At 38.5% G+C, this 27,117-nt stretch overlaps 1 protein-coding gene across 5 annotated transcripts in view; it reads left to right on the top strand.

Annotated features, from left to right (window-relative positions):
* The window catches only part of EFR3A (EFR3 homolog A), an 85,977-nt gene that overhangs the window by 31,180 nt on the left and 27,680 nt on the right, over positions 1 to 27,117 (top strand). For 4 of the 5 annotated variants that reach the window (XM_065830723.2, XM_071803789.1, XM_071803788.1 and 1 more), the window contains 6 exons: positions 6,839 to 6,960; positions 10,858 to 11,007; positions 17,035 to 17,172; positions 22,988 to 23,066; positions 23,929 to 24,064; positions 25,640 to 25,804. In XM_065830723.2, the coding sequence (XP_065686795.1) occupies positions 6,839 to 6,960; positions 10,858 to 11,007; positions 17,035 to 17,172; positions 22,988 to 23,066; positions 23,929 to 24,064; positions 25,640 to 25,804 (790 nt within the window). The remainder of the gene's footprint in view (positions 1 to 6,838; positions 6,961 to 10,857; positions 11,008 to 17,034; positions 17,173 to 22,987; positions 23,067 to 23,928; positions 24,065 to 25,639; positions 25,805 to 27,117) is intronic. The other variant, XM_071803787.1, reaches the window with a different exon arrangement.

The following is a 27,117-nucleotide window of genomic DNA, read 5'->3' as shown; positions in this document are numbered from 1 at the left end:
AAAAGGATACAAGCAGTATCACAGATGGAGAAGTGGCCAGTCAGTGCCTGATGTAAGAACAAAGTTTTTATGTTTGTTGACTTACAAAAGCAGTTGGTTTTGGCACAATTGAAGTGCATGTATATGTAAAAATAGTACAGAACGTCAAGAGTGTGAAGTTAAGGAATGTCAGAATTAATATTCCCAGCAGACTACTTGTTTATCTTGCTTGTCTGCAGCGTGCTAATCTGGAAGTATGTGATGGAAGCTTATCTTTATTACAAGATGCTTTTTTCATTCTATTACCAATACAGAATTATATGCTAATAGTGATTTTATATACAATAGTACTATTTAATCTCTAGGATACCTGCTCCATCTTTTTGTCAGAGGAGTTGGAGGTATAGAGAGACAGAATTACAAAAAAACATTATTTCTCATCTTGTAGGTTATTAAATTATCTTTTAATTCTATGTCTGCATCTATTAGAATTTGAGTGATGCTGAATAAACCACTTCAGGCAGTTACACAACTGCACACGTGGCGTTCAGGAGAATATTTATCCAAGTAGCATGATGCAAAATAGAACATGAAATGATCCATCTCATTCTGACAAAACTCAAAATGAGAAGTTTCAGGTGACTAAATCTCCAGTTCCTGCCACTGGAACCAATCTTGTGGTTATTTATTCTGATCATTTAAATACTGTGTTTGTAAAGTTAATGTACGAATCCAGTGTTTGAAACTTTTCTATTCAGAAAAGTTGAAGTCTTTGTCCTTTTTGCATTTGGTTGGTGATGTGCTTACATACGTTCACACTCTTGTTATTAATGCTATATTGTGTGGTTTATAGGATATCGTGTCTTCCTATGTGATAGTTTTCTAATAATGAAATACAGTAGCTTTATCTGTAAAATATGGTAACTCTGAGTATCGACACCCCCTTTTGCACATCTGAAACATGAGAACATTGCGGACTGGGAGCTCAGATATAAAAAAGTCACTGCTCAGATCCAGGCTTCTGATTTTACAGGGAGATACTTTAAGTAATGAAACTCAAGTGTAAACACAGTGCCTGCAGTTTGTCTGCTCTTGTATTACTACCAAAACCTGCCCTTCTTTAAAGATATCCAGGGTCCATTAAAAGTTAGAATCTTTCTCCTACTATACTTGCTATGTAAGAGTGATAAGACAGCATAAATATATATACGAAATTATGTCCTTAGGAATTTAATTGAAGAACTTGCATGATTTACTTACAGGACTTTCAGTCTCTCTGTCCTTGGTAATATGATCCAACTTCTTGACTCAGTCTGGAACAAACATCTTCTGAATAGATAATATGTTCCTTCGTTATCTCATGATAGATTTATATGTTTTTATACTGATTGAATTATTTTAGTTTAAAAATTAATGGAAATATGACATTACCAATGTAAGTTCTTTCTTGTGTCTTCTGTTTTGTACAAATATAGAAGGCACATGTACTGGTAAAACTTCCATAAATTACCAATTGGTAACTGTAAGCATTTACTATCTCTGAATGACATGTTTACTTTAAAAAGAACTTTGTAAGTATATCCCAGGCAAGTACTTGGACTTCCATAAGAGTTCTGTCTGTTTTTAGGTTGAATAATTTTTATATTTGAATTATGCTTGAAAATATCTTAGATGCTTAAGAGTCTTGATTTAACAACAATAACAGCTTAAGAGCACCCCTGCTAAACGAGGGGAACGTATAGGCTAAGGTGTACTGTAAAAACTTTAAATTGCTGTAATGAAATGGAATTTTATACTTTATTGAAGGAGAGTGCAACTGTTGCCACAGCTTTCCTGTGGCCTGCATGGTCAGTCATGTGAATGCTAATCCTGGAATGTGCTTCAGAAGTGCTTGATGTTCAGTGAGTGAAATTGTTGTGTTATACACATGAGGAAATAAAAATAAATTGCCCTTTCTGGACATGTTACAGTGGGTGCCATTGGGAGAAGTGTAACTTCTGGGTACTTGCTTCCCTGCTACAAATTTACAAATCATGATGTAGGAGAAATGTCCAGAATAAGAGTCCCTGGCACTTTCTTGACCTAAATTTGTCGTTTATTCTTGCAAAGCAATTTCTTGGGACAATAAATCTTTCTTCTAGCACAACAGTTATTAGGGTTATATTAACTTTTCATGTTGGAAGATCCTGTCAATCAATTAATTTAGTAATTTAGATAATATTAACATGCTAATATGAAATGCTAGATGAGTTAATATTCTCACAGCCACTCCCATAGTGTTCAGTGTTCTTGAAACTTTTTGCTTCCATTCTTTTACATTCTTTTATTGTAGTTTGTGGAGCAAATCAGTTTTAGACTTCAATGTAGACTTTGAATGTCTGGCTTTATTTTCTTTATAACCCTAGACTTTATGCTTTATTAAATTGTAAGAATAATTAGCTTTCTGTCTTCCAAAAACTGTAGAAAACCTATTTCTGTTTTGTAATTAACAATTCCATGGAACAAATCAACGAGACATAAGACATGTAAAGCATTTTCCAGGGTCTCTTGGGACAGAAATTAATCATTTTTATAACTTATTATATTGAAAAATAAAAAGGTTTCTGTTTGTGGATGGTCTTCCAAGCTGTGGCAGTAGACTGTAGTTTTATTTTTTTTTTTTTACTATATGTCACTTTTTTTATCACCTTATATGCAAGATACAGAAGGACATATCAAATGGGTGACTGTTATACAATTTTGTTCCATTTTCAGTAATGTCTGAGAATTTAGATTTACAAGCTGTGTCATTTTCAGATGCACCTGTAGCATTCAGTGAGTGAAGCGATAGTGCAGCTGAAAGGGATAAGTGTTCTAGATAAAACAGAAAAAAAGACTAAAAAAAAAAAAAAGAATAGAAAAAGTGGGGTTTTTTTTCCTGAAATACACAGCTTTCTCTTTGAGCAATAAAACTACCTCAAAACATCCACAAATCAGTATGCTCTAGGTTACACTGAAGTGCTTTGGGCTTGCCTAGGTGTATGTGGATAATGTGCTGACAAAAACAGGTTCTGCATCTCAGAAAGTCAACTAGAAATGCCTCAACCTGTGCTTAGCAGTTGGTAAGAAGAATTAAGAATGCTGGGGTGGGAAAAAACAGAATCACAGAATGTCAGGGATTACAAGGGACCTCAAAAGACCATCCAGTCCAATCCCCCTGCCAAAGCAGGAACACCCAGATGAGGTTACACAGGAAGGCGTCCAGGTGGGTTTTGAATGTCTGCAGAGTAGGAGACTCCACAACCTCCCTGGGCAGCCTGGTCCAGTGTCTGTCACCCTCACTGAGAAGAAGTTTCCCCAAATTTAAGTTGGAACCTCCTGTTTCAGCTTATACGCATTGCCCCTTGTCCTATCGTTGGTTGTCACCGAGAAGAGCCTGGCTCCATCCTCCTGACACTCACCCTTTATGTATTTATCAACATTAATGAGGTCAGCCGTCAGTCTCCTCCAAACTAAAGAGCCCCAACTGCCTCAGCCTTTCCTCATAAGGGAGATGCTCCATTCCCTTCAGCATCTTTGTTGCCCTATGCTGGACTCTCTCCAGCAGTTCCCTGTCCTTCTGGAACTGAGGGGCCCAGAACTGGCCACAATATTCCAGGTGTGGTCTCACCAGGGCAGAGTAGAGGGGCAGGAGAACTGCTATGACCTACTAACCACCCCCCTTCTAATCCACCACAGGTACCATTGGCCTTTTGGCCGCAAGGGCAGAGTGCTGGCTCGTGGTCACCCTGCTGTCCACCAGGACCCCCAGGTCTCTTTCCCCTACACTGCTCTCTAATAGGTCATTCCCCAACTTATAATGGAACCTGGGGTTTTTCCTGCCCAGATACAAGACTCTACACTTTCCCTTGTTATATTTCATTACATTTTTCCCCGATCAACTCTCCAGCCTGTCCAGATCTCTGGATGGCAGCACAGCCTCTGGTGTGTCAGCTACTCCTCCCAGCTTGGGGTCATCAGCAGACTTTCTGACAGTGCACTCTAGTCCATCATCCAAGTAATTAACGAATATATTGAATAGTACTGGTTTCCGTACTGACCCCTGAGGGACGCCACTAGATACTAGGGATCTTAATGGGACATCGCTTCAGGGCAGAACCGGCATCATGTTACACCTTTCCTGACAACCTTTTCTAATTCTTCTCTTCATCCCTACGTGGACTGTCAGTGATGGAGAATCCGAAAGTTTGTTATGCAGTATGTCAATGTTTTGGGTTCTTTTTTAATATCTAACATCAGTAGCCTTTGCTTCAGTGTAAGCCCATGTTTGCTTTTCCTGTTACTATTGGACAAAGAAAACAATTTATTTCTTTGCTTTTTATAGCTGTCTTCTGTACATTGTAGGGCTACATCTTTAGGCAGCTCTAGACTAGATAATTTAATGTCTTTCAGTCCTTTGTAACAGGTGTTTATCTAAAGCTTTGTTCATCCATTGAATAATTGAAGGTCTGTATCAGTTAATCACCATCTTCAGCTGCGATGCTTCAGCTGGATGCAGTACTTAATTGAAGGGCTTATTAGTGCCAGTTAGATGGCAAAGATTTCTCCATAGGTGTCATGGGCAATTCAGATGTATCACGTCTTGTTTTCTTTTTCATGTGTTTATAACAGCTTTGTTGAATGTGCAGTTTATTATAACTCTAAGTTTCTTTTCTGCATTTTCCTGTATCTGGCTTGTATTTGTACAACTGTCTTTAAATGATGTTTTTCATTTGTTATTCCTAAATAGCTACTTTGATTTTTCAGGTCCTATTTCCAGGCATGAAGTGTGCCTAAAGCTCTGGCCAGTGTAATGTTCTTGGCAAATTTGACAAGCCCACTCTGTCATCTAAGTCTATAGTGAAACTCAAATACTACTGTATTCCAGACAGGCCTTTTCAGAAGTTCACTCAATACATTATTGTATTTTGATGTTTTACACGTTCTTCTACATTTTTTTTTCTAAACCCTTTTGCATCTATCTTGCAGGGAGTATTCTTTTAACAGTGGGGATTTTTTTTTAGCTTCCCTTTAAGAATTTGGTGTATTTTTTTGTCAACAGTATCACTGAAGTTAAGATATGACAGGTGCTGCTTCATCTGGATTCATAAAATCTATTTCCTTGTCATAGGAATAATTTAGGCTGGGTTGATGTGATTTCTTCTTGACAAATCCATGTTGACTGTTACTTACCCTTTTGTTACTTTGTACATGTTTGCAAATTGGATCTTTTTCCAGAATGTGTTTCTGTGAGTGAAGTCAACTGGGTTATAATTCCCTGATTCCTTTTTCCTTTTTGTAAATATACAATTGGCAGGATGCCTCCAAGTTTATTTCCCCTGAATTTTGATAAGTCAGAATACTGCTAGTTAACCTACTAGTGACAGTGAACTGTGTGATTGCTTGGGGCGCACTCTACAACTACCTGAAAGGAGGTTGCAGCGAGATGCATGTTGGTCTCTTCTCTGAAGTAACAAGTGATAGGATGAAATGGCCTCACGTTGCACCAGAGGCAGTTTAGATTGGGTATTAGGAAAAATTTCTTCACCAAAATGGTTGTCAGGCATTGGGACAGGCTGCCCAGGGAAGTGGTGGAGTCACCATCCCTGGAGGTGTTTAAAAGACGTGTAGATGAGGTTCTTAGGGACATGGTTAGTGGTGGACTGGGCAGTGTTAGGTTGATGGTTGGACTCAATGATTTTGAGGGTCTTTTCCAACCTAAATGATTCTGTGATTCTGTTAAGTGTATCAGCAAGTTTGCTGATGATACAAAACTGGAAGGAGTGGCTGACACACCAGAGGCTGTGCTGCCATGCAGCGAGATCTGGACAGGCTGGAGAGTTGGGTGGAGAGGAACCTAATGAAGTTCAACAAAGGCAAGTGTAGGGTCCTGCACCTGTGGAGGAGCAACCCCATGTACCAGTACAGGTTGGGGGTTGACCTGTTGGAAAGCAGCACTGCAGAGTAGGACCTGGGAGTCCTGGTGGACAACAGATTGACCGTGAGTCAACAATGTTCCCTGTGACCCAGAAGACAAATGGTATCCTGGGGTGCATTAAGAAGTGTGTAACCAGCAGAGGTTATCCACCCCCTCTATCCTTCCCTAGTGAGGCCACATCTGGAGTTCTGCATGCAGTTCTTGGCTCCACAGTCCAAGAGAAAAAAGAAACTATTGGAGGGACTCCAGCAGAGGGCTACAAAGATCATTAGGGGACTGGACCATCTTTGTAAGAAAGGCTGAGAGGTCTGAGTCTGTTTAGAAGAGAAGGCTGAGAGGTGATCTTATTTATGCTTATAAATATCTCAAGGGTGGGTGTCAAGCAGGTGGGACCTGTGCTGTCCAACAACAGGAAGAGAAACTTCTTTCCTTTGAGGTGCCAGAGCCCTGGAACAGGCTGCCCAGAGAGGCTGTGGAGTCTCCTTCTCTGGAGACATTCAAACCCACCTGGACACATTTCTGTGTGATCTGTTCTGGTGAACCTGCTTTAGCAGGTGGGTTGGACTGGATGATCTCCAGAGGTCCCTTCCAACCCCAACCATCCTGTGGTTCTGTGAATTGATGACACTCACTGTTCAAGTGTTAGATGTTTCTGTAATTTGTAGGATCTTTTATTTCACACAGTTGCGCCCTTTCATAATTAAAATGAAGTTCTAGTGGAAAGGCTTTAAAAAGAAAACTCTCTAATTTAACTCTTTCTTCTCTAAATATTTAAGTATTGTCAAATCTGGATTCTTTCCTAATGCAGTGTTTTATGTTACCTCTTAAATGAAGCTTAGGATTTGTTATTCTTTTTTGGAAAGTTGATATCAAAAGGTTTTTTTAATGTATTTCATTTTCCAGTTTGTCAAATTTGCCAACATTGAGGAAGACACACCTTCATATCACAGACGCTATGACTTCTTTGTGTCTCGATTCAGTGCCATGTGTCATTCATGTGACCACGATCCAGAAATACAAAACGAGTAAGTGCTGTTCTGTATGTATTATAGAAAACCATCTGAACACATTAATACAGTCTGTAATGCAGCTTTTATTATGATATTCAATGGGATAGTTCATTCCATAGGAAGAAAATGATTGTCTGACATTTTATATAGCACTGAATATTGTACATCTTAAGTGGCTAGAACTCCTAGAATATTTAAGTGAAATTTTACCTGAATGATACCTGCTGGATTGCATTGATTCACTCCAGAAAGGCACTACTTATTACTGTAAATGTGTGCAAGTTGCATTTGAGAACTCAATGAGGCTACTTATACAAATAACAAGAGCATATTTTGAATCTGCTATTTGAGAATTACTTATAAAAACTGAGTTTTCTTAGATGTCTGCAGTATGATACTGTGTGTGCAACTGAAAAGCCTTCACAAATTAGTACTTCAAATTTTTACAGTTATGTAAGCACCACGATTTTTTTTTACTTCAGCTCCCCCTAGTGATATGTTCTTTATATGGATTGTCAATCACAATTTAACTCCTGAGCATCTTAGAAAACTCAAGGCTTTTCAGATTATATGGTTTGCATCTCTATTGTACTCACCCCTTCTATTTCTGTGCATTAAATTGTTCAGCCAACTGTGAAAAATCCATGTGCTGAACATTTATTCAACCCTTTGGGTGTAATGCTGTTATGTTAGCTGCAATGCATACGGATTTTTCTTAAAATTTGCAGCTTTAAAAATCTGCGAACTGTATTTTCAAAAAGAATGCATACTGTGTAAAGCACTTAGGAAAACAGAACAAAGAATTCCTTCCTCCTTTAGTGTCCTGGTTGCTTCCTCCTTGGTTTTTTTAATTTGCTGCCATCTTATTTGTTGCCCTGTTGCTATATGTAGGGTTCTGCAGTAAACGTTGTCCCTAAAAGGGTTAGGATTAAATCCACCTCATTCCTTTGTACTTTCCCTCCTGTCCCACCCCCTTTCCCTTTAGGAAGATTATTCCCATGATTGGTTTTACAGGATGACGTTGTGAATTGTTTGGGGAGGAAATGAAGGGATGGTAAATTGTATTGAGGGAGCAAAGGGGGTGGAAACTCTTTAAGGAGGTGTCACGAGTGATGCCCGTGTGTGCACCTACCTCAGAACTTGGACTTCTCTCAGGTGCCGTATATTTACCTGGAGCTGATGGTTGCAAATAGTATTCAGAAGTATTTTAATGAGCTTTTTCAGATTTTTGCCTTTTTAGGCTTGGTGAAACTATACCAAAAATGTTAAACTGTTCACTTACTGTAAAACATTTCATAAGGAAACAGGGTATGAAGCTCGGCCCATGACTTTTAATACTACTTTCACTTTTATTGCCCCTTGCAAATGAGAGGTTATATTGGTCATGAACTAGAACACGGAATGAATTAAGAGACTAGCACATCCCTGATTCATTCATCTAGTATGATCTACCACACATAAAGATACCCCAAGGTAAAATACCTCAAAGCAGTGATTGCTGTAGGAGTGAGAGAACTGTGCTAATCTTTTGCTCTTCAAATTGTCAGCCTGCAGTGTTACCTGTGCTTCAGTTTGCAATGTTGATGTACCCTTAGGGAGGAATTCTGTCCTAGTGACATAAGACTATACATGACCTTGATTTGAATGTAATCTCCGCTTTAGTATCTACCTGGGCCTTCTTCAGAGGAGTGAAACCTTTCTTGTATGTGTTGAAATTTGATGTTGGACCTTCATCAGTACTTTGACCCTCATTTTTCAATCTATTGTACAATGGTAAGAACATGAAATTAGTGCTAATGGCACTCCAGTACAAAAAAAATGTAGTCACTTTCCTCCATGTGGACCAATATTTTTACTCAGATTAACCGAATGTATAGGAATGTTGGTTTTTTCCATATCATCCTGGACAGTTTGAATGTATCTCTTTTGAAAGAGATCTTTATGAACAGCAATCGTTCTTGGAACTGGCTTACCAGGTTTACTGTAGGTACCGAGGTAATTCAGCAAGACAGATGAGCTGTGACTGCAGATTACAATTCTATATGCAGATATCACAAGCAGTTGATACCATTGATGGGGGATAGGGAGTACTTCAGCTGATTCGAAGCCGGACATCCCCTGGTGAGGCTACATCTGGAGTACTGCATCCAGTTCTGGCTCCCCAGTGTAAGGAGGACAAGGAATTACTAGAGGGAGTCCAGCGGCAGGCTGCGAAGATGATTAGGCCCCTAGAGCACCTTTCTTATGAGGAGAAACTGAGCGAGCTGGGTCTGTTCAGCCTGGAGAAGAGAAGCTGAGAGGGGATCTCATCAATGCTTATAAATATCTCAAGAGGATGGGACCAGACTCCTTTCAGTGGTGCCCAACAGTAGAATGAGGGGCAGTGAGTACAGGCTGAAGCACAGGAGGTTTCTTCTGAAAATGAGGGTAAACTTCTTTACTTTGAGGGTTCCAGAGCCCTGGAACAGGCTGCCCAGAGAGGTTGTGGAGTCTCCTCTAGAGACATTCAAACCAACCTGGACACATTCCTGTGTGATCTGCTCTGGTGAACCTGCTTCACCAGGTGTGTTGGACTGGATGATCTCCAGAGGTCCCTTCCAACTGCAACCACTCAGTGTGTTTCTGTGTGATCTGGATTTGCCATTCACTGGTGTAGCTTGAGGTTCCACAGAACTGACTGACTTGATTGAAAACTCGAGCATCACCCGCACATGAAGTCAGATAATGTAGAGTTCCAAGTCTGAAACTGAATCTCACCTGGTGAGATTTCCCTTGCAACAGGGGAGGCTGAAGCTGTTACTTAATGTATCTAGAGCCACAGTGTCAGCAAAACTTGATGACGTTAAGGACTAATAATTAAAAAGATAAAAAAATGTTTCAGTGATGGAATTTTGGAAGCTCCATGTCTTAAATGTTAATCTTAAATCCTTAATATTGAAAACTTAATATTGGATACTGCACTGTAGTTGCAGTACAACAAAAGCAAGGGCTTTTCTAGCTGTTCGTACATCCCTCTTCATCCCTGTTTTGTATGCAACCCTATTAAAACTGTCTTAGAAGGTCTAGAATGGTATTGGATCCATATTGAATGCACATGGCTTTGTTCAGAAATAGCTGGAAAACAGCAAGGCTATGGATTTATGTATTTACAAATGCAAATCTAAACAAATTTTAGAGTTAGTTTAGCTAGTTATGTGTTGTCCATACAAAAATTAGCATTTAAAAAATGAGGAATGTATTTTAAGAGAAATAATTGCAAATATTAGTAAAGCTTGTGCTTATTTCACTTGATGGCTGTACCACCCTTCTACTTGTTTTCAGTAGGTAAAATTCTATTGTTACCATTTATTATAATGGTTGATTTACTATTACCATGTCAAAAAAGAATATTTTGCTATTCATTTCATTGCAGAGATTCTCCTGCAAACTATTTTTCTTCACTGTGAGGGTGGTGAGGCACTGGAATAGGTTCCCAGAGAACCTGTGGATGCCCCATCCCTGGAAGTGTCCAAGACCAGGCTGGACAGGGCTTTGAGCAACCTGGTCTAGTGGAAGGTGTCCCTGCTCATGACAGGGGGTTCGAAGTGGATGATCTTCAACGTCTTCTTTCCAACCCAAACCATTCTATGATTTGTGATTTTTGTTTAACAAAATAATGAAAATATCCAACAGTGAGACTGTCTTTTTTAAAAAATGATAATTTTTTTCTCATTTTATTGCTGTTGCTCAGTACATTTTTTTCAAACAGTTTTAGGATAAGAGTCGTGGTTCCTTTTGTTCCTTTTGTGCATCAGGCTTAAGTTGATAGAAATATCCTTTGCTTTTCATCTTGTGAATCTTGCACAAACAAACAGCCAGACGGGGAGGTGCTGTGTTTCTCCTTTTCAGTAACTCCTTTTTTTCCTTCCTTAGGATCCGAATTGCTGGAATCAGGGGCATCCAGGGAGTGGTTCGAAAAACAGTTAATGATGAGCTTCGAGCAACCATATGGGAACCTCAGCACATGGACAAGATAGTACCATCATTGCTGTTTAACATGCACAAAATAGAAGATGTTGACAGGTATTTTCATTCCTGGTCACTGGTATGTTTTTTTAAGCAATCTTTGGGCTTAGTTTTTATGAGAGATACCTTTTTCTTTGCTTTTTATTGGAAATAACTACTGATGTTTACTAGCTGAGTCTTTTCAAAACTGATTGCACTGACTGTTCTTCGTATTGCTTTTCTTTAAGTGTTTTCAACTCCCTACATTTCACTTATTCTAGGTTCTATCAGTATAAAAATTGCTCCAGAAATTGTATATCCATATTTAGACATTTTAAAAATTGCAAACTCAGTTTTGTAATGTTAGGTAGAGAGATCAACAAACACAGCTTTGTAGGTTACTCAAATGGTTTTGCTAGTTACATTTCTTAAAAATTGAGATTTTAATTCCTTATTTAGCCATTAGTAACAACTGTCTGTCCAGTTTGTAACATTACTTAAGGTGTGGATTTAAAACTTTTTTATATGTGTACGCTTTTCTCTTCTTTGGTTTCCAGTGGCTTCTGGTTATCCTACCTGCCAGGTGTGCCTCTGTTATAATTGATGTTGAGAAAATGCCAGTTACCTTACAGAATCAACTGGGTTGGAAAAGAGCTCAGAGATCATCCAGTCCAACCCTTGGTCCAACTCCAGTCCTTTTACTGGATCATGGCACTAAGTGCCATGTCCAGTCTCAGTTTAAAAACCTCCAGGGCCAGTGAGTCCAGCACCTCCCTGGGCAGCCATTCCAATGCCTGACCGCTCTCTCTGCAAAGAATTGCTTTCTAATAGCCAGCCTAAATTTCCCCTGACAGAGTTTAAGCCCATGCCCCCTTGTACAATTGAAAAGTCACTATTTTTTTGGACTATGTCTGTATTGTAGCTAAACACTATGTAGGTTTAAAAAGTGTTTATTGCTAACACTGGGAAATTTCCATAAAACCAACTTCAGCCACGCAAAACTAGCTTAGGTGATTGTTTCAGCTCCAACCCTTGTTGCTTCAAAACTTGCTTGGTCAGTAGGCTCAGCAGCCTTCCTGTAACAACACGCTTTTTGTGCTGTCACATGACACTCAGCTTACTAAATCTGTCAGGTTTCTCTTTTTTGATTTGTTGGTTTGCTGTTTTTTTTCCCATTCCTCAGCCTTGTTTTTCTTATTTCGAACTGTTAGTAGCTGTCTGTTCTCTAAAGTAAGTTTTCGGACAAAATGACTAAAATCAATAATTATCTGTCTACTCTTTATATATTTACTACATATAACCAAAGGCCCGTACAGTATGTACAGAAATATCTAGATGGATTTTACATCTGAAGAGTTATCGGAATAAGAGACAGAGATTTCTGAAAGTGCTGTTTGAACAAGGAGAACCTTGTTAGCCTTTGCTCACACTTAGAGGGCTTCAACGTGCAGGTGGGCCCTTGCTTCTGTTACTCTCTATCATGCCCTCAAGCATATACTTTATACAGCGAAATTAAACTAACTACTGATGGAAAAACTGACTGAAATAGGATTTGGATCAACCACTTGCAGCAGATCAGTTTATACGTACTGCATGACTCATTTTTATCATTTGTTGAGCAATGCAGTAGTGGTGGTAGCAAAACCAATCTGTCAAAAAACAACTGTTAATTAAATAGCTGAACAGGCCACTTGAAACATTTTCTATAGTTCACATTGAACTGGAGAAAAGACTAATGATTTTCCAAGTGGCAAGTAGGGGCCTTGTGTGATGCACATATGACAAAAAAAGCTGAAAACAATACTTTTAAATTGTTCATCTGCTGGCCTTAAATAATGTTACAAAGAATTTCTCATCTTCTTTTATATGTGACTTCATATTTGTGGAGCACAGAGGCATCTTGAAGAGTAGGAGTAAGAAGCATATTGTTCTGGCAGATGGAATCAAAGCAGCATTTGAGAAATTCCAGATAATAATCATTTTTGGTTAGAACTGAAGTACACATAGGTAAAGCTTACCTTAAAGAGCAGTATAATGTTTACTTGTGGAACCTTAATAGAGTAATTCAAGATTCTTCTGAGTACGTGTCAGATGAGACACTTTTTGGAGTTAAGAATTTAATATTTAAACATTTTTGAAAGATTACTATATTTGTGGATGTTACTTGTCTTTATCTGAATGCACATTCTAGTTATGTGACTATCAGACAAATTCACAACTGTAACATTTGAAAATCAGATTGTTTTTTTTTTCTTAGTTGTACTTCACTATGGTTCTTTATTATCATATAATTGCCGTACATACTTCAGAATAGAATAAGGCATTGCCTGAAAGACTCTCCCTCCCTGCTTTGAGGTTTCTAGAAGGAAATTTGGAAAAGTCAGTCATATGTGTCAGTATATGTGCACCTCTAAAATGGGGAAGGGATGAATGAAATTGGACCTTGAAACGATGTTTCCTTTTCGCATGTAACATTTTTTCGGGGTAAGGTACCAGCCTTATTTAAGGCAGAAGGACAGTCTAACCCTTGTAGACTTCAAATCCTTCAAATATATCTGTAATGTTATATACATTCTGTTTTAGAGGTTAGGTTAGAATGTATTTCTTTCTCAGGGTGAGTGAATCATAGTCAGACATTCCTGTAGCTACTCTGCTCACAAGCAGTGGTTGAGTCTTAGTTCACTTGTCCCATTGTGTTGGCCAATCCTGGTTTTGTGGTAATAAAGGAGTCTCATGCATGAGATGTTGAGTTGCTCTGAGCCAGTTTAAGCCTGTGATTAAATGTTTGCTGTGGAAACTGCTGTACTTCCAAATGTCCCTCCTTCCAGATCCTTGTTGCCACCTTTTCCAATAGAGATGACCCGTAGGGAAGTTGGTGGAGCAGTTACAGGGACTAGTTCTTGCCCATTTCATTGCAAAATGCATTTCGTGTTTGACTTCTCTAGACTTGTGATAGGTAGTAGAGAAAGTCTGGATGCAGAGGAATAGTAGTAATTTTTTTTTGTAAGTGTTGCAGGTGGATTTGTCAGAGGTTTTCTGATTTTTGTCTAAAAACCAAGTCAGCAAAACCAAATGAGTATGAGTTGTTCATTTCTATTTAGGAACTTGAGAGGCTGCACAAAGCTTTCCTTTAGAAATAAAAAGTTAAAAGAGTAGTTTTATATTCATTGTCTTTCATCTGGTAATGCTGAGGAACCTGTAGAGAAATACTTAGAGGTATGTGATGTTAGAGTTCAAAACAAAAATGTTATTGCTGCAGACAACAGGAGATAATTTTAAACATTCTGATGCAGTCTAACATTTTAGACTAGGAAGACTGGGTTGCAACTCATTTGTTTATTCTAAAATAAGACTTCAAGCAAAGCTAACAAGTCTCCTTCTGTTGAATTGCCTGTACAAACGCTTAAAAGATAACTTATTTTTACTGCATTTTAACTAGAATTCTTCCAGCCAGACTAAGTCAGTGTGTGTGTTCTGCAGCCTGATTTTTCCCACCCACCCACCTTTGTCATGCTGCTGCGTTCTGGGGAATTTGTGTCAAAACAGCGATGAGAATGACAGTCTGTGCTGTGGTTTGTACCTGCTCTGTGCTGAGAGGGGCGTCTGTCTGTCTGGAGCAGAGTCTGGGCAGTAGAGGAAAAAAGAAACAGGGAGGTTGAGGGGCACAGCGCTCGGATAAAGCTGCAATTTCGTGGTACTCATGGTGGATTATATACAAATTGTCATGCCTTTTAAATGTCTAATCATTTGTAAAACTGGTTTTCTGTACTTATATAACAGGGTGCCTGGGGCTTTTTTATTATTAAAATCTGACAGTCTAGCAATGTTATGGTAACTCCTGAAAAACTGTTGTTACCAGAGGCAATGGGATTTTGATATTGCAACTTTTAGATTACAGTAGTCTTGAAACACTAGAAGATCTTCTGCTATCAGAGATATTACAACTGTGATGTTATGTGTTCATTTGACTAGTGACATTTCAGCTTTTGACTTTTTATAATGCTCTAAAGCTATGGTTTAATGATGCTGAAGAGCAAACATCAACTAAAGGTGATGCTCTCAGTGAATGCTTTTAAGCAGATTTCACACACAAGCCTCCATTGCAGAACTGAAAGTATGATCAGTGTTTTAGTGTAGTGATTTCTGCAAACTAAAATAAATCTCTTAATGCATTTTTGCATCATGTTAATGCAGATGCATGAATCCACACTTTCTATAATATGTTTTGTGCAACAAAAATACTTGCCACCTATAGGTACAGTATTCCTTGATGGGTTATATTGCACGTTAGGGGAACTATTTTCCTTCTTTCTTCCTTCCTCAGTTTCCCTCCTCTCTGCTGCTCAATTTAAATGAAATGTTAGTAACAGCTTAATGGTGTGACGTAGAAAGCATTTCAATTCAGAAATACATTTCAAATGCCTTTAATTTGCTCTAGTAATTCAGGTTACTGTTTGCTGAAAGGGAGGTGGCTTTGGCCAAAGGCAAAAAAACTCCAAAGCAAACCAAACCCACAGAAACAGCCCAAAAATGAACCAAAAAACATTACCAAGGTCTGCATCAAACATGAGAACTGGGAAACCAGTGATTTCTGGCAAGGTTCCACCTTTCACTTTTTACTGTGCAGGTGCTGATTTAGATATTTAGTTATTCCAAGGTATTTTTTCTCTGCCTCCCATTGTGTCATCAATTTTTATTTTGTTGTTCTTTACTATCAGTAGTACATTTCTGTGATTGAAATAACTGTAATCTTCTTGTTAAAGAACAAATTTCTCAGCAAAATTTCCACAGTTGAACACTCTTCATGGTGTATTTATCTGATTAAAAATCTGACAGTCTGTGCTTTTTCATTGTTACTATTTTCTGAGACTGAAGAAATCAGTCACCCTGTTTCTTTTTCAGAGTAATGCTTTTAGGGAAAGAAGATTCCTCCTTCAGCAAGGGCCACCTTTATAAATACAGTATGGGGAGATTAACATCGATACCTGCATATAAAAATATATTTCCAAATCTGAAAGGTGTTTGTTGTTGTTTCTGTTGTCATTGTAATTTGGTTTTGACTTTATTGTTTTTTGGGGGGTTTGTTTGTTTGTTTTTTGTGGGTTTGTTTTGTTTTGGGGGCTGTTTTGTTTTGTTTTCGCTCTCCTAGTGATTAGTAACATACTATGTGATAATTATGGGAGTCCAGTTGCCCAGTGATACAGAGGTGAAGAATACTACCAAGTGTTACATTTTAATAAGGTTACAAATTAGAGGTTTGTATGTACCGATGCAGACATTATAATCTTTTCAGCCCTTGTGGTGGATTAGCCTTGGTAAAAGCCAAATGTCCACCCAGCTGCTCTTTCACTCTTCTCCCCTTCAACAGAAGCAGGGAGAAAATCAGATGAAGAAACTCATCGGTGGAGATGAAGCCAGGGAGATCACCCACTGGTTATTGTCACAGGGAAACCAACTCAACTTATGGAAAATTCATTTAATTTCTTGACAATTGTCTCTCCTCACAGAGGCCCCTGCAACCCCTGTTGCCAGCACCCTATACAATCCTCTTCATAGTGATGTTGGGAGACAGTCAGTTAGGTGACTAACTTGTACACCTCAAGTCAGAGGTACCGATGTGGGTGATAACATTCTAATTAGTTCAATCAGAATCTTTTTCAACTCACAAGCCATCTGTTTCTTGCAGAAGTATTAGAGTTTTATTTAACACTCACCCACACAGTAGTGGGCAGGTGAATGAGATCATTAGTCTGAACAAAGTGACTAAGATTCTGCCTAACTTTTTGCATGGCTTCATGGCCTTCCTTCGTTATTAGAAATGGATAATAGTTTGTCAAAATGTAGTGGTCAACAAGTCAAATCAGTATTAGCAGCCATACTATTTGCCACATCCGTATTTACTAATACAGTGGTCAGTACTGAATGAACAGATAAAGCTATATAGTGCTTCTATATGAGAATAAAACGTTTTACTCTGAATTCTACTTTGATGCATTTTTGAGATATGATTCTTGCCTAGATAAGAGTGTGACTCAGGAACGCTGTAAATTAAGGAAGCTGAATATTAATCAGTAGTAAAATCAATATGTTTTTGTCTTATTTCAGCAGAATAGGCCCTCCATCCTCTCCTACAGGAGGAGAGAAAGAGGAGAATCCTGCTCTGCTGGCTGAGAATTGTTTCAGAGAACTGCTGGGACGAGCAACCTATGGAAATATGAACAATGCAGTCAGACCAGTTTTCGCGTAAGTTGAAAATTCATTGAAAGTCTTAAGACATTGTTTTTAAATTTCACCTTATATTTGTTACATTAAATTCCTCCTTTTGAGCCCAAATTATTCTATTAACAGTTATTCATCTTTCTTCAAAAAATTGCCCTTCTTTTATTCTCACCTCTTTGTTGCTAGTCTGTTGAGTTGAAGATAGTAATGGAGAAATGTGTCTCACATTGTACTGATTTTAGAAGTACAATATAATGATTTGGTTGGGTTATCGCCCCAGCTGGCCTTTTAAATGTGAGACTGTTTACTCAAGATATTCATGTCTCATAGATGACTCCTAGATGCAGTCAGTGAATCACAGAATCACAGAATGTTAGGGATTGGAAGGGACCTCGGAAGCTCATCCAGTCCAATCCCCCTGCCGGAGCAGGAGCACCCAGATGAGGTTACACAGGAAGGTGTCCAGGCGGGTTTTGAATGCCTCCAGAGTAGGAGACTCCACAACCTCCCTGGGCAGCCTGGTCCAGTGTCTGTCACCCTCACTGAGAAGAAGTTTCTTGTCATATTCAAGTGGAACCTTCTGTGTTCTAGTTTGTACCCATTACCCCTTGTCCTGTCATTGGTTGTCACTGAGAAGAGCCTGGCTCCATCCTCCTGACACTCACCCTTTATGTATTTATCAACATTCATGAGGTCACCCCTCAGTCTCCTCTTCTCCAGACTAAAGAGCCCCAGCTCCCTCAACCTTTCCTCATAAGGGAGATGCTCCACTCCCTTCATCATCTTTGTTGCCCTGTGCTGGACTCTCTCCAGCAGTTCCCTGTCCTTCTGGAACTGAGGGGCCCAGAACTGGACACAATATTCCAGGTGTGGTCTCACCAGGGCAGAGTAGAGGGGCAGGAGAACCTCTCTGACCTACTGACCACCCCCCTTCTAATCCACCCCAGGTACCATTGGCTTCCTGGCCACAAGGGCACAGTGCTGGCTCATGGTCATCCTGCTGTCCACCAGGACCCCCAGGTCCCTTTCCCCTACACTGCTCTCTAATAGGTCGTTCCCCAACTTATACTGGACCTGGGGTTGTTCCTACCCAGATGTAAGACTGTACACTTTCTCTCGTTATATTTCATTAAGTTTTTCTCTGCCCAGAAAAATAGAAACCAAGAAAAATACAAGTAACACAAAGGAATATTGTGCAAAGATGAATGCATAAAATTAAAATTTCTATTTTCTTGCAGTTTTCTTCCAAGACCTGTTTTGATATTCTGTGAGGAATATCTTTAACAGCTCATTTAGTAGTGAATAGCAGATGTGCACACAGCATGCACGTTATGCACAAATTGCACACAATACAAATTACAGCTGATGTGTTAACTGTCAGGTCCAGCGTTTTCAGTTCTCCGCGTTGTCCCAGTTGCTTACTTAAAAAATAAGATGTGAAAAAAGCTACAGGCATTGAGACAATAACTTACATCTGCTTCTCTCACCTCTGCTGGTGTCTACAAAGTAGGTGTGTTCCGAGGAGAAATCTTTGCAGGAAGCTCTGGACTCTGGTACTGCTTTGAAACTGTGGCTTTTCCTGGTGATGAGGAGGAGCTGCTTGTTCCTCGTAGATCTTTCAAGATACTTCTTAGGGGAGTGTCTTCTCTTAGATGACCTGGTTCTTCCCATGAAAGCTAAATATTCCATTCATACACTGAAAGGCTTTCAAGCTACTGAAAGCCATTTTTTAGTTACTACTGTTAAGTAAGAACAGAAATGCAAAAGGAAGTTAAGGTAGATATTCAAACCAGAAAACTTTCATAGCCCCTTGTTTTTCACCCCAAAGCATTAAATGCAAAGAACTGTGCTGTTATTTTACTTCCAAGTCCACCTATCATATCAATCTGATAAGAGTTTAACAGTTACAAAGTTCTGTGTTTTATTAAAAAACCTTGATACTTTACTACTTTTAAAATTTGTATTTCTCCAAAATACCGGAATAAAATGAATGTTTTTGTGCTACACAGTCTGGACGGACTTTCTGTAGCTGCTTTCTTACCATTTCTAAATTCCTTTTAGAGACTTATTTGAAAACTTTTATCAGTGTGTGCCGTTACTTCAGTCTTTTAAATAATTTTGGTGTCAGGGAAGTTTCCTACAAATAATTCCCAGTTCCCTAGAATAGATCTAGCACTTGGTTTGGGAGTTGAAAAGGTGTCATACTTGCCTTTCCCTTGGAAGATTCAAAGCTTTATGTATTCAAAATATAATTTCCAGCTTAATTTATTTTCTTACTCAGTATGATACTGAAAAACTGCTGGAGTCTTTGTGCACCTCTGTGTGCTACATGCTGCATTTGTATGCTGAAATCAGTAGATAATGACCAGTTATTCAGAATATATTCTCTCTTCTATGAATAGAGAGTCTTTGTGGTCATCATTTCTGTGTTCTGTTTTGAGGAAAAATGGCCAAATAAATTTACTTTTTATAAATAACTGCTGTATTTTTTGATAAATAACTGCTGCTTAGTATTTTTGAAGAACAAGAAATGTGGAAAATGCAATTTCTCATCTACTTTTCCTAAACAAAAAGGGAGTGCTCTATCTAATCACCTTCACTGTGAATGAGCAGAACTGGTACAATGAAGGTTTGAGATAGTGGGTCCGTTGCGCTTTATTTGATTGAAAAACCTGACTTGATTAGAATACAGTTTTTCCTAACAGTTTTCAACAGTTCCACAGCCTTTAAGAAAGCTCTGGAAATAAAAGATGAGGCCACTTTACTACAGCGCTGACACTGAAGATGCAGGTTCAGTGCCCCACTTGAAGGCTTGTGGCGTTGGAATATCAGTTCACACGCTATCGCTTCCTTGCAAAACAGAGAAAATAGTGCTGCTTGCATCCTGAGTCAGAGTACATTGAAAGATGGAGGGATTAAAATCTGATAGTTGAAATCTGGCTCGTCTCCTGGTATGGGTTTGAATTGACCTTAATTGTCCTTGCTGTTGGCAGAAAATCTCCATGCTTATAAGAGTCTCTACATTTAGTAGTGAGAAACTCTCAGATTCTCATTTTTAATTACATCTGACAGATCAATCTGGCAAACTGTTTAATGGAAGTCAAAAATTTTATATTAATATGGTATGAAATAAAAATGTGTATTTTGCGTCAACAGTCACAAGCTATCCAGACTTAGCATGAATTTGCAATGGTGAATACATTAGGCAGATCCAGAAGGATGCAGAAATCTAGTGAATATAAACAACTTCCCAAGTATAGCAAGTTACACCCTGTTCATCTCACCGCATCTCCATTCTTGTGAGTTATCATGTCATCTGTGCAAGGGTTTTCAATATCAAAAGACTGGTGTTTAAGATTCTTTCAGCAAACACGATGCATGATGAGATTGTTTTATATCATCCCATACATGCCCCAGTTCTGCTTTCTAATCATGAGTATCAATTTATCATTTTGTACTGTAAGAATTGCTGACCTGTGTGACAATATGAGTGAATTCAGGGACTCTTAGTGGCTCTTACTCCATAAAGTAGTAATTTGCACCAGTGCTGCTGCTTTTGATTTGTGAAACCTAACTGTGCACATTTATTCCATATATGCAGTAATTCTTAATGAAAGGCAGAGTTTGGCATTTGTTAATCCAGGAATAAAATGTTTTGCAATCTTATTTAGGTTTTCTTTATTAAAGGAAATACAAATGGGGATAAAAAATAGGAAAGATGTGACTTAATTTTAACTGAACTAAGTGTGCCAAGCTGAAAATACCATTTACCATCTTTTACAAAAACAAAACTACGTTAAATCGACTGCCTGCATTATGATAAGTAAAATATGTCACCTACAGCAACCTATATTGTTTTCCTTAGGAGGAAAATTCCCATATATAAAGTATGCCACCCATTGAGCTATTACAGAAGACTTTAACCAAAGCTGTCCTCTTCCCCTTGCTGTCTTCCCATCAGTTCAGCTACCTGAAGATTTCTATGTCTTGTTTTGAAAGGAAAATGTAAAAACAAAACAAAACAACTTGATCTAAGATGTAGTTGACCATAATCTGCCTGAATGAATCTTTGGGGCACGTAAAGAGGAGCTGTCAAGGATAACAGAGAGCACATGCTACCCTGGAAGATTAAAGGATCAGTTCCAATCAGGAGAAGATAGTGGAGAATATGATTTTCTATTTGATGAGACAAAAAGAAAATAGGTTAGCTAAAATGAGCTATCACGTACAAGAAATGATGTACTGTACTGGAATGATATTAGGGAGAAAGGAGACATGAATAATGTATTATGAGCCTCTAAGCCTTGACGGATTTAAAGAAGTAATTTTCTGTCTTTCTACCCCGAGGCAGGATTAAATATACCTGGGTGTTTGGAATGTGCACAAGAAAGGCAGCTGTCCCCAACAGCTAGTCCAGTTTAATATTTAGTGATGCAAATATGCTGTTATCTTACCAAACACTTTTAAAATTCCTGAAATTCTTTCCTGTAGGGATTTCTTTGAAAGGTGAGTAATGTGTCAAAATGGCAGTGTGTTGTTTTAGCTCAGCAAAATGGCCTGTAAGATAATTTAGGGCACAGGAGAGGGCAGCTTTATGCCAGCTGGTTTAATCAACCTTGAAGGAGACCTGTGCACTCAGTGCGCTGGGAGCAGCTGCCCTTGAGTTAATGGAGACCTCCAGACTCCAGGCAAAGATGAAGCATCCAGTCGTCCTCTTGTGTTCAGGATACTGACTCCTTTGCCTGTATGCTTGCAAATTTATGATTTGAAGCATATTTATATGTTTGCCTTTCTTTGGGAAAGGCAGACAAGTAGTGATTCTGTAGCTGAGTCCCCTATTTAGAAACACTGCCTAAATTCAGTTTGTGTAAGGAAGTTGTTATGTTGGTTGGTTGTTGGTTGGTTGGGTTTGGTTTTGTTTTGTTTTGGGGTTTTTTTTGGTGTGTGTGTGGTGCGATTATTTTTTTTCTCTTACATAAATCACTCCAATAAAAAGGCATCACGAATTACTTGTATCAATATCTTAGATTTAAAAAACCATTTATTTTTGTCATGTTTTTCCAGGTACCCAGATCTTCTTTTTGGAAAATCTGATATGTGCTGTGTTCGTATCTTTCAGCATAGTGCTTTAGCACAATTTCTAGTCTTTGCTTAAAACTTGTAGAAGTTTTTCATCAGTGCTTCCTATCCCTTTTAAATAGAAACTGATTGATTTATCTTTCTGATTCTCTTTTAATATTTCTTACAGAAAATGGTAAACTGCTTCAGAGTGATAATGGAGTACATACACAAAGAGTAGCTCACTTTTGTTTTCCATATATATTATTCATGAAACCACTGTGAAAATGAAAATAGTCCTTAGAGTCTCTATTCTGGATGTAACATTCAACCATAATGATTTTGTAGCTCCTGATTCAAAACAAATTCTTTATCTTATTTAGAGTAGAAGTTTGTCAAGTTATTACAATATAACCATCCTATTTAGTGTGTCTCATTCGTGTAAACAAGCATATAATGTCACAGCAGTTTTTATGCATGCACTTTGTATGGAAACAGTATATTCTTAACTGTATGTCTTTGTTATAGCTGTTCCTTAAATTCCTGAAACTAGAGGGTCAGGAGTTTGTTACAGCCAAAAGAATTGTGATCACATCCTAAACTTTGAAAACGGCTGCTTTTCTGAAGTTCTAGTTTTCTCACCTAGTTGCTAAGTGATTGTTTAGAAGCTTTGTGTAAGGAAATAATCCTTTTGAGGTGAATAATGAAAAAAACCTGTCAGGTGCCATTTATGATATCTGTGGAATGTAATTATTTCAGATCTCTTAATTTTTGGTTACAGGCATTTAGACCATCATAGACTATGGGATCCCAATGAATTTGCTGTTTCCTGCTTCAAAATCATCATGTATTCTATACAGGTAGGATTTTCTCTAGGTTTTTTTTTCCTCATATACGTGTTTCGAGCATATGAGACAGGTTTAAATTCTCACCTCATCACAGCAACAATAGATTAAGTTAAGAATCCAAAAAATCCCTTTCTATAACTTGTTAACCTTATTCTTTAAACTTTTCAAATAATAACCTGATCGTGGTTTGTGATCAGAATTTATCTGATTTACTTTCAATTACTGTACATTTCTAGAAGAAAAAAGCTATTAAGGAAATCTCAATGGAAAGCCCTTCAGGAAGCTCCAGAACAGGATATCTATACTGATCTAACATTGTGCTTGATAAATGAATCTCTCTTAATTTGGTCATTTCTCTGTGCCAGTACAGCTGGTTTGTATCTACAACCCAAGAAACCAGCTTGTTGTGTTAATTCATTTTTTTACTAGTGGACAACCTCTTTTGTCTGTTTTAAACATAATCTAAGTCTGATTCTTGGTTTGCATCAAGCACAGACACCTAAGAGAGAGAGTCGTAAAATTCCAGGTTTATGGAAGAAAGTTGAGTTTTCTCAGCATTTATATCGGTGGCACTTTTTTGTAAGGTTTACTGAATGAGGTACCACTTCACACTTCCTCTGTTCTTGTTGGTGTTCCTGGATATTTTAATACTGTCAGCGTTTGTATACTGGGCTGGATGGACCCATGTGGCTTCATCTGTCATGGTAGGTTTTTTTAATCTGTATTTAATCATTAATTGATTGAGCTTTAGGTGAATTTATGAGTCAGAATATTTTAGAGTAGGAACACAGTCATGACTGTATATGAATGGTGCATGAGTTTATTCTTACGAAAGTCACAGATTAAGCCTTTTGTTCTGTCTGTTTTTTAATAGGCACAGTATTCCCATCATGTAATACAAGAAATTCTTGGACACCTTGATGTTCGCAAAAGGGACTCACCACGAGTTCGTGCTGGCATTATTCAGGTTCTTTTGGAAGCAGTTGCAATAGCAGCTAAAGGATCAATAGGTAAGTCTTCTTAAATTAAAGGCATCAGATCAAAGGATAGAATTGCAGGGTGGTGCTCATTTTTGCTTTGTTTTCAGACTCAGTGAAAGAATATGTTTTGAGAAGGTTTTGTATTTATTCATTTTATCTCCTTTGTGCTGATAAAACACTTGAAATGTTCCTTGGTTTACTGTTACTCAAATGTAGTTACTTCATAGTTTGACTGTTTTATAGTCCTTTGCATTGAATAAATGAGTAGATGTATTTTTAGAGCCTTGTGAAAAGGCAGAAATTTCTGTTTGCTGAGAAGTCACAAAGTCCAAGAAAACTGTGTGTGACTAAAAAACATCAAGAATCAGTTTGTGACACAGCTGCTGTGAGATGAGTGGTAATACAGGACTCAAGAGTAGAATGACCTTTGAGAATATTTGCCTTAGTAACTGTGAAGCAACTGAAACAAGTTGAATTATGTCACTTAAGGTAGCGTAGTTCCTTGAAATAAGAGCAGTTAGGAAGGTACATACACACATGTGCTCTGCTGTTGTTTTTCTGTGGTCTCCTGATGAAACATTATTGCTTTGCTTCATTAACTTCAGTCTGAGCCTGTATTTTATATAAGACCCACTTACTCGCGCAGGTTGGTGAAGTCTTACTGTATTACAACAAGAGCTCGGTATTTGATTTAGTATATAGAACTGGATTTTAATAGCAGATTTTGAAATAACTGAAATTCAGGTGCAAGACCTGCAGTCTAATCCATTATTGATGCTTAATAAGCAACCACTTATATTTTCTATGCAAAACCTGCGTGGTGGGTTGACTCCAACTGACAACCATTTGTTCACTTCTGTTTCCCACAGGATAGGGAGAAGGTAGAAGGTGAGGAGTCTCACCGTTCAGGATAAAAGACAGTTTAATGAGTGAAACGAAAGCTGTTTGCACAAGGAAAGCAAAGGAATTTATTCAGTACCTCCTTTGACAAGCAGATGTTTAGCCGCTTCTTGGAAAGCAGGACCTCAACATGCATAATGGTTACTCAGGAAGACAAATGCCATATGAACAAATGCTGCCCTTCCTCCTCCTTACCTTCTATTGCTGAGCATGACATGATATGGCATGGAATATCTCTTTGGTCACTGGGTCATCTGTCCCAGTCAGTGTTCCCCCCAGTTTCTTGCACACTCCAGCCTGTTCTCTGTAGGGACAGAGGAGGAAAAAGCCTTGACACTTACTAGCGCTTTAGTGACAGCTGAAACACTGATGTGTTGTCAACACTATTTTAGTCAAAAATCTGAAGCACAGCACCGCCTGGGCTGCAAAGAAGCAAGTTAACTCCATCTCAGCCATACCCTGTGCAAATTGATAGTAATGGATTACGCCTATTTATCTGACTGCATTTCCGTATTCCAAAATAATTTCTAAAACATCAGAGAGCAGGCACATTTCAAAAGTTTGTCCTGAGGCTGCATCCTTCAAACAGTGTATTTCACTTGTTCTTGTCAGCTTAATCTGATTTCTTCTGAAAAGGGATTGAAACAGCTTTCTTAAGGCATCTTTCCCTTGGCAGGTGCAATAATTGTTATGTGTTGTTTCCAGGCCCAACAGTTCTGGAGGTTTTTAATACCTTGTTGAAGCACTTGCGCATCAGTGTTGACTTCGAGCTGGGTGACAGACACAGTTCAGCGGAAAGTGCCACTTTCAGCACAAGCTCCAAGGAGAGTGATGAGAGGATTGTCCAGAATGCTATTATTCAAACAATTGGTGAGTAATGATAGTAACAAAGGCTCACTTAAAATTCCTCCCCTTCTGCCCCTTCCTCAATGAGATGGTATTAAAACAGCTTGAATCAAAAACGAATAATGGCAAGTGTGGTATGTCTGATTGTACTTGTTACATCTCAGGCTCATTTTACAGATTTGACTTCTGAAAGACTGTTCTTTCAATTGTTAACTGAGCAGATAGCCGAGAACTTCAGTGAAAATTAAAAATGCTGGTGGAGTTACAATAAATTTGTTGGTTGTATTATTATAGGGCCTTTGAAATACAGACTTCATTCTGTACCTTTTGTACAGAACTAATATTAGTCCTTTTATGAAAATCATATTGCAAGCAATCATATACAGTAGTATGTTTTAATCAGTACTACTTGGAAATGTGGAGAAGCCAATATTAAAAACATAGCAGCAACAATGACACCTAATGGCCAGTTGTGCTACCATTACTTAACTGAAGTACTTTTAAAACACAATTCTGAAATTTCTGTAAATGATTTAATTACAATAGCCTCTCCCCTTTTTTCAGATTTTCTCTTTGTGGTAACTATATATATTACTGTGCATTTACGATGTGTATTCCTCTACTTAAAGAATAAGTGGGAATGTAACTTAAATGTTACATTCGCTAATCTATACCTTTACTTGTGACTTGAAGCTTTCTAGAGCAGTAGCAAATAGGAAATAGATTACTTCTCTCTGTTACAGTAAAACTCCAAATTAAGATGTTAATTCCCAGCCCCCAAAAACACTCTAAAGAACCCACAACTCAACCATTTAAAGTAAAGCTTCATTCTATCAAAGTTACATTTATACTAGTGCACAGGAATATAATAGACTAGACTAGACTAGAATATCTCAAGTTGGAATGGACCCACAAGGGTCAACACATCTGGCTCCTAGCAGGAGTGCCTAAAAATAAGCCGCATGACTAAGACCGTCGTCTGAACCTCCTGGAACTCTGACAAGCTCGGTACTGTGACCACTTCCCTGGGGAGCTTGTTCTGGTGACTGACCACCAGTGAAGAACCTTTTCCTTATGTCCCAATCTGAACTTTCTCTGGTGCAGCTTCATTCCATTTCTTTGTGTCCTGTCTCTGATCACCAGAGGGAAGAGATCAGCACCTCCCCATCTGCTGCCCCCCATGAGGAAGCTGTAGACTGTCACCCCTCAGCCATCTCTTCTTCAAACTGAACAAGCTGAGTGACCTCACATATTCATCCTAAGCCTTGCCCTTGGGGTCTTTCACCATCTCTGTCGCCTTCCTCTGTTTCATGACTTCTTCTGTTGAGGCGCCCAAA

Source organism: Patagioenas fasciata, chromosome 2, assembly GCF_037038585.1.
Source record: "Patagioenas fasciata isolate bPatFas1 chromosome 2, bPatFas1.hap1, whole genome shotgun sequence".
In the NCBI taxonomy this organism is placed as follows: Eukaryota; Metazoa; Chordata; class Aves; order Columbiformes; family Columbidae; genus Patagioenas; species Patagioenas fasciata.
Note: the sequence above shows the minus strand (reverse complement) of the source record. Positions and strands in the feature narration are given on the sequence as shown.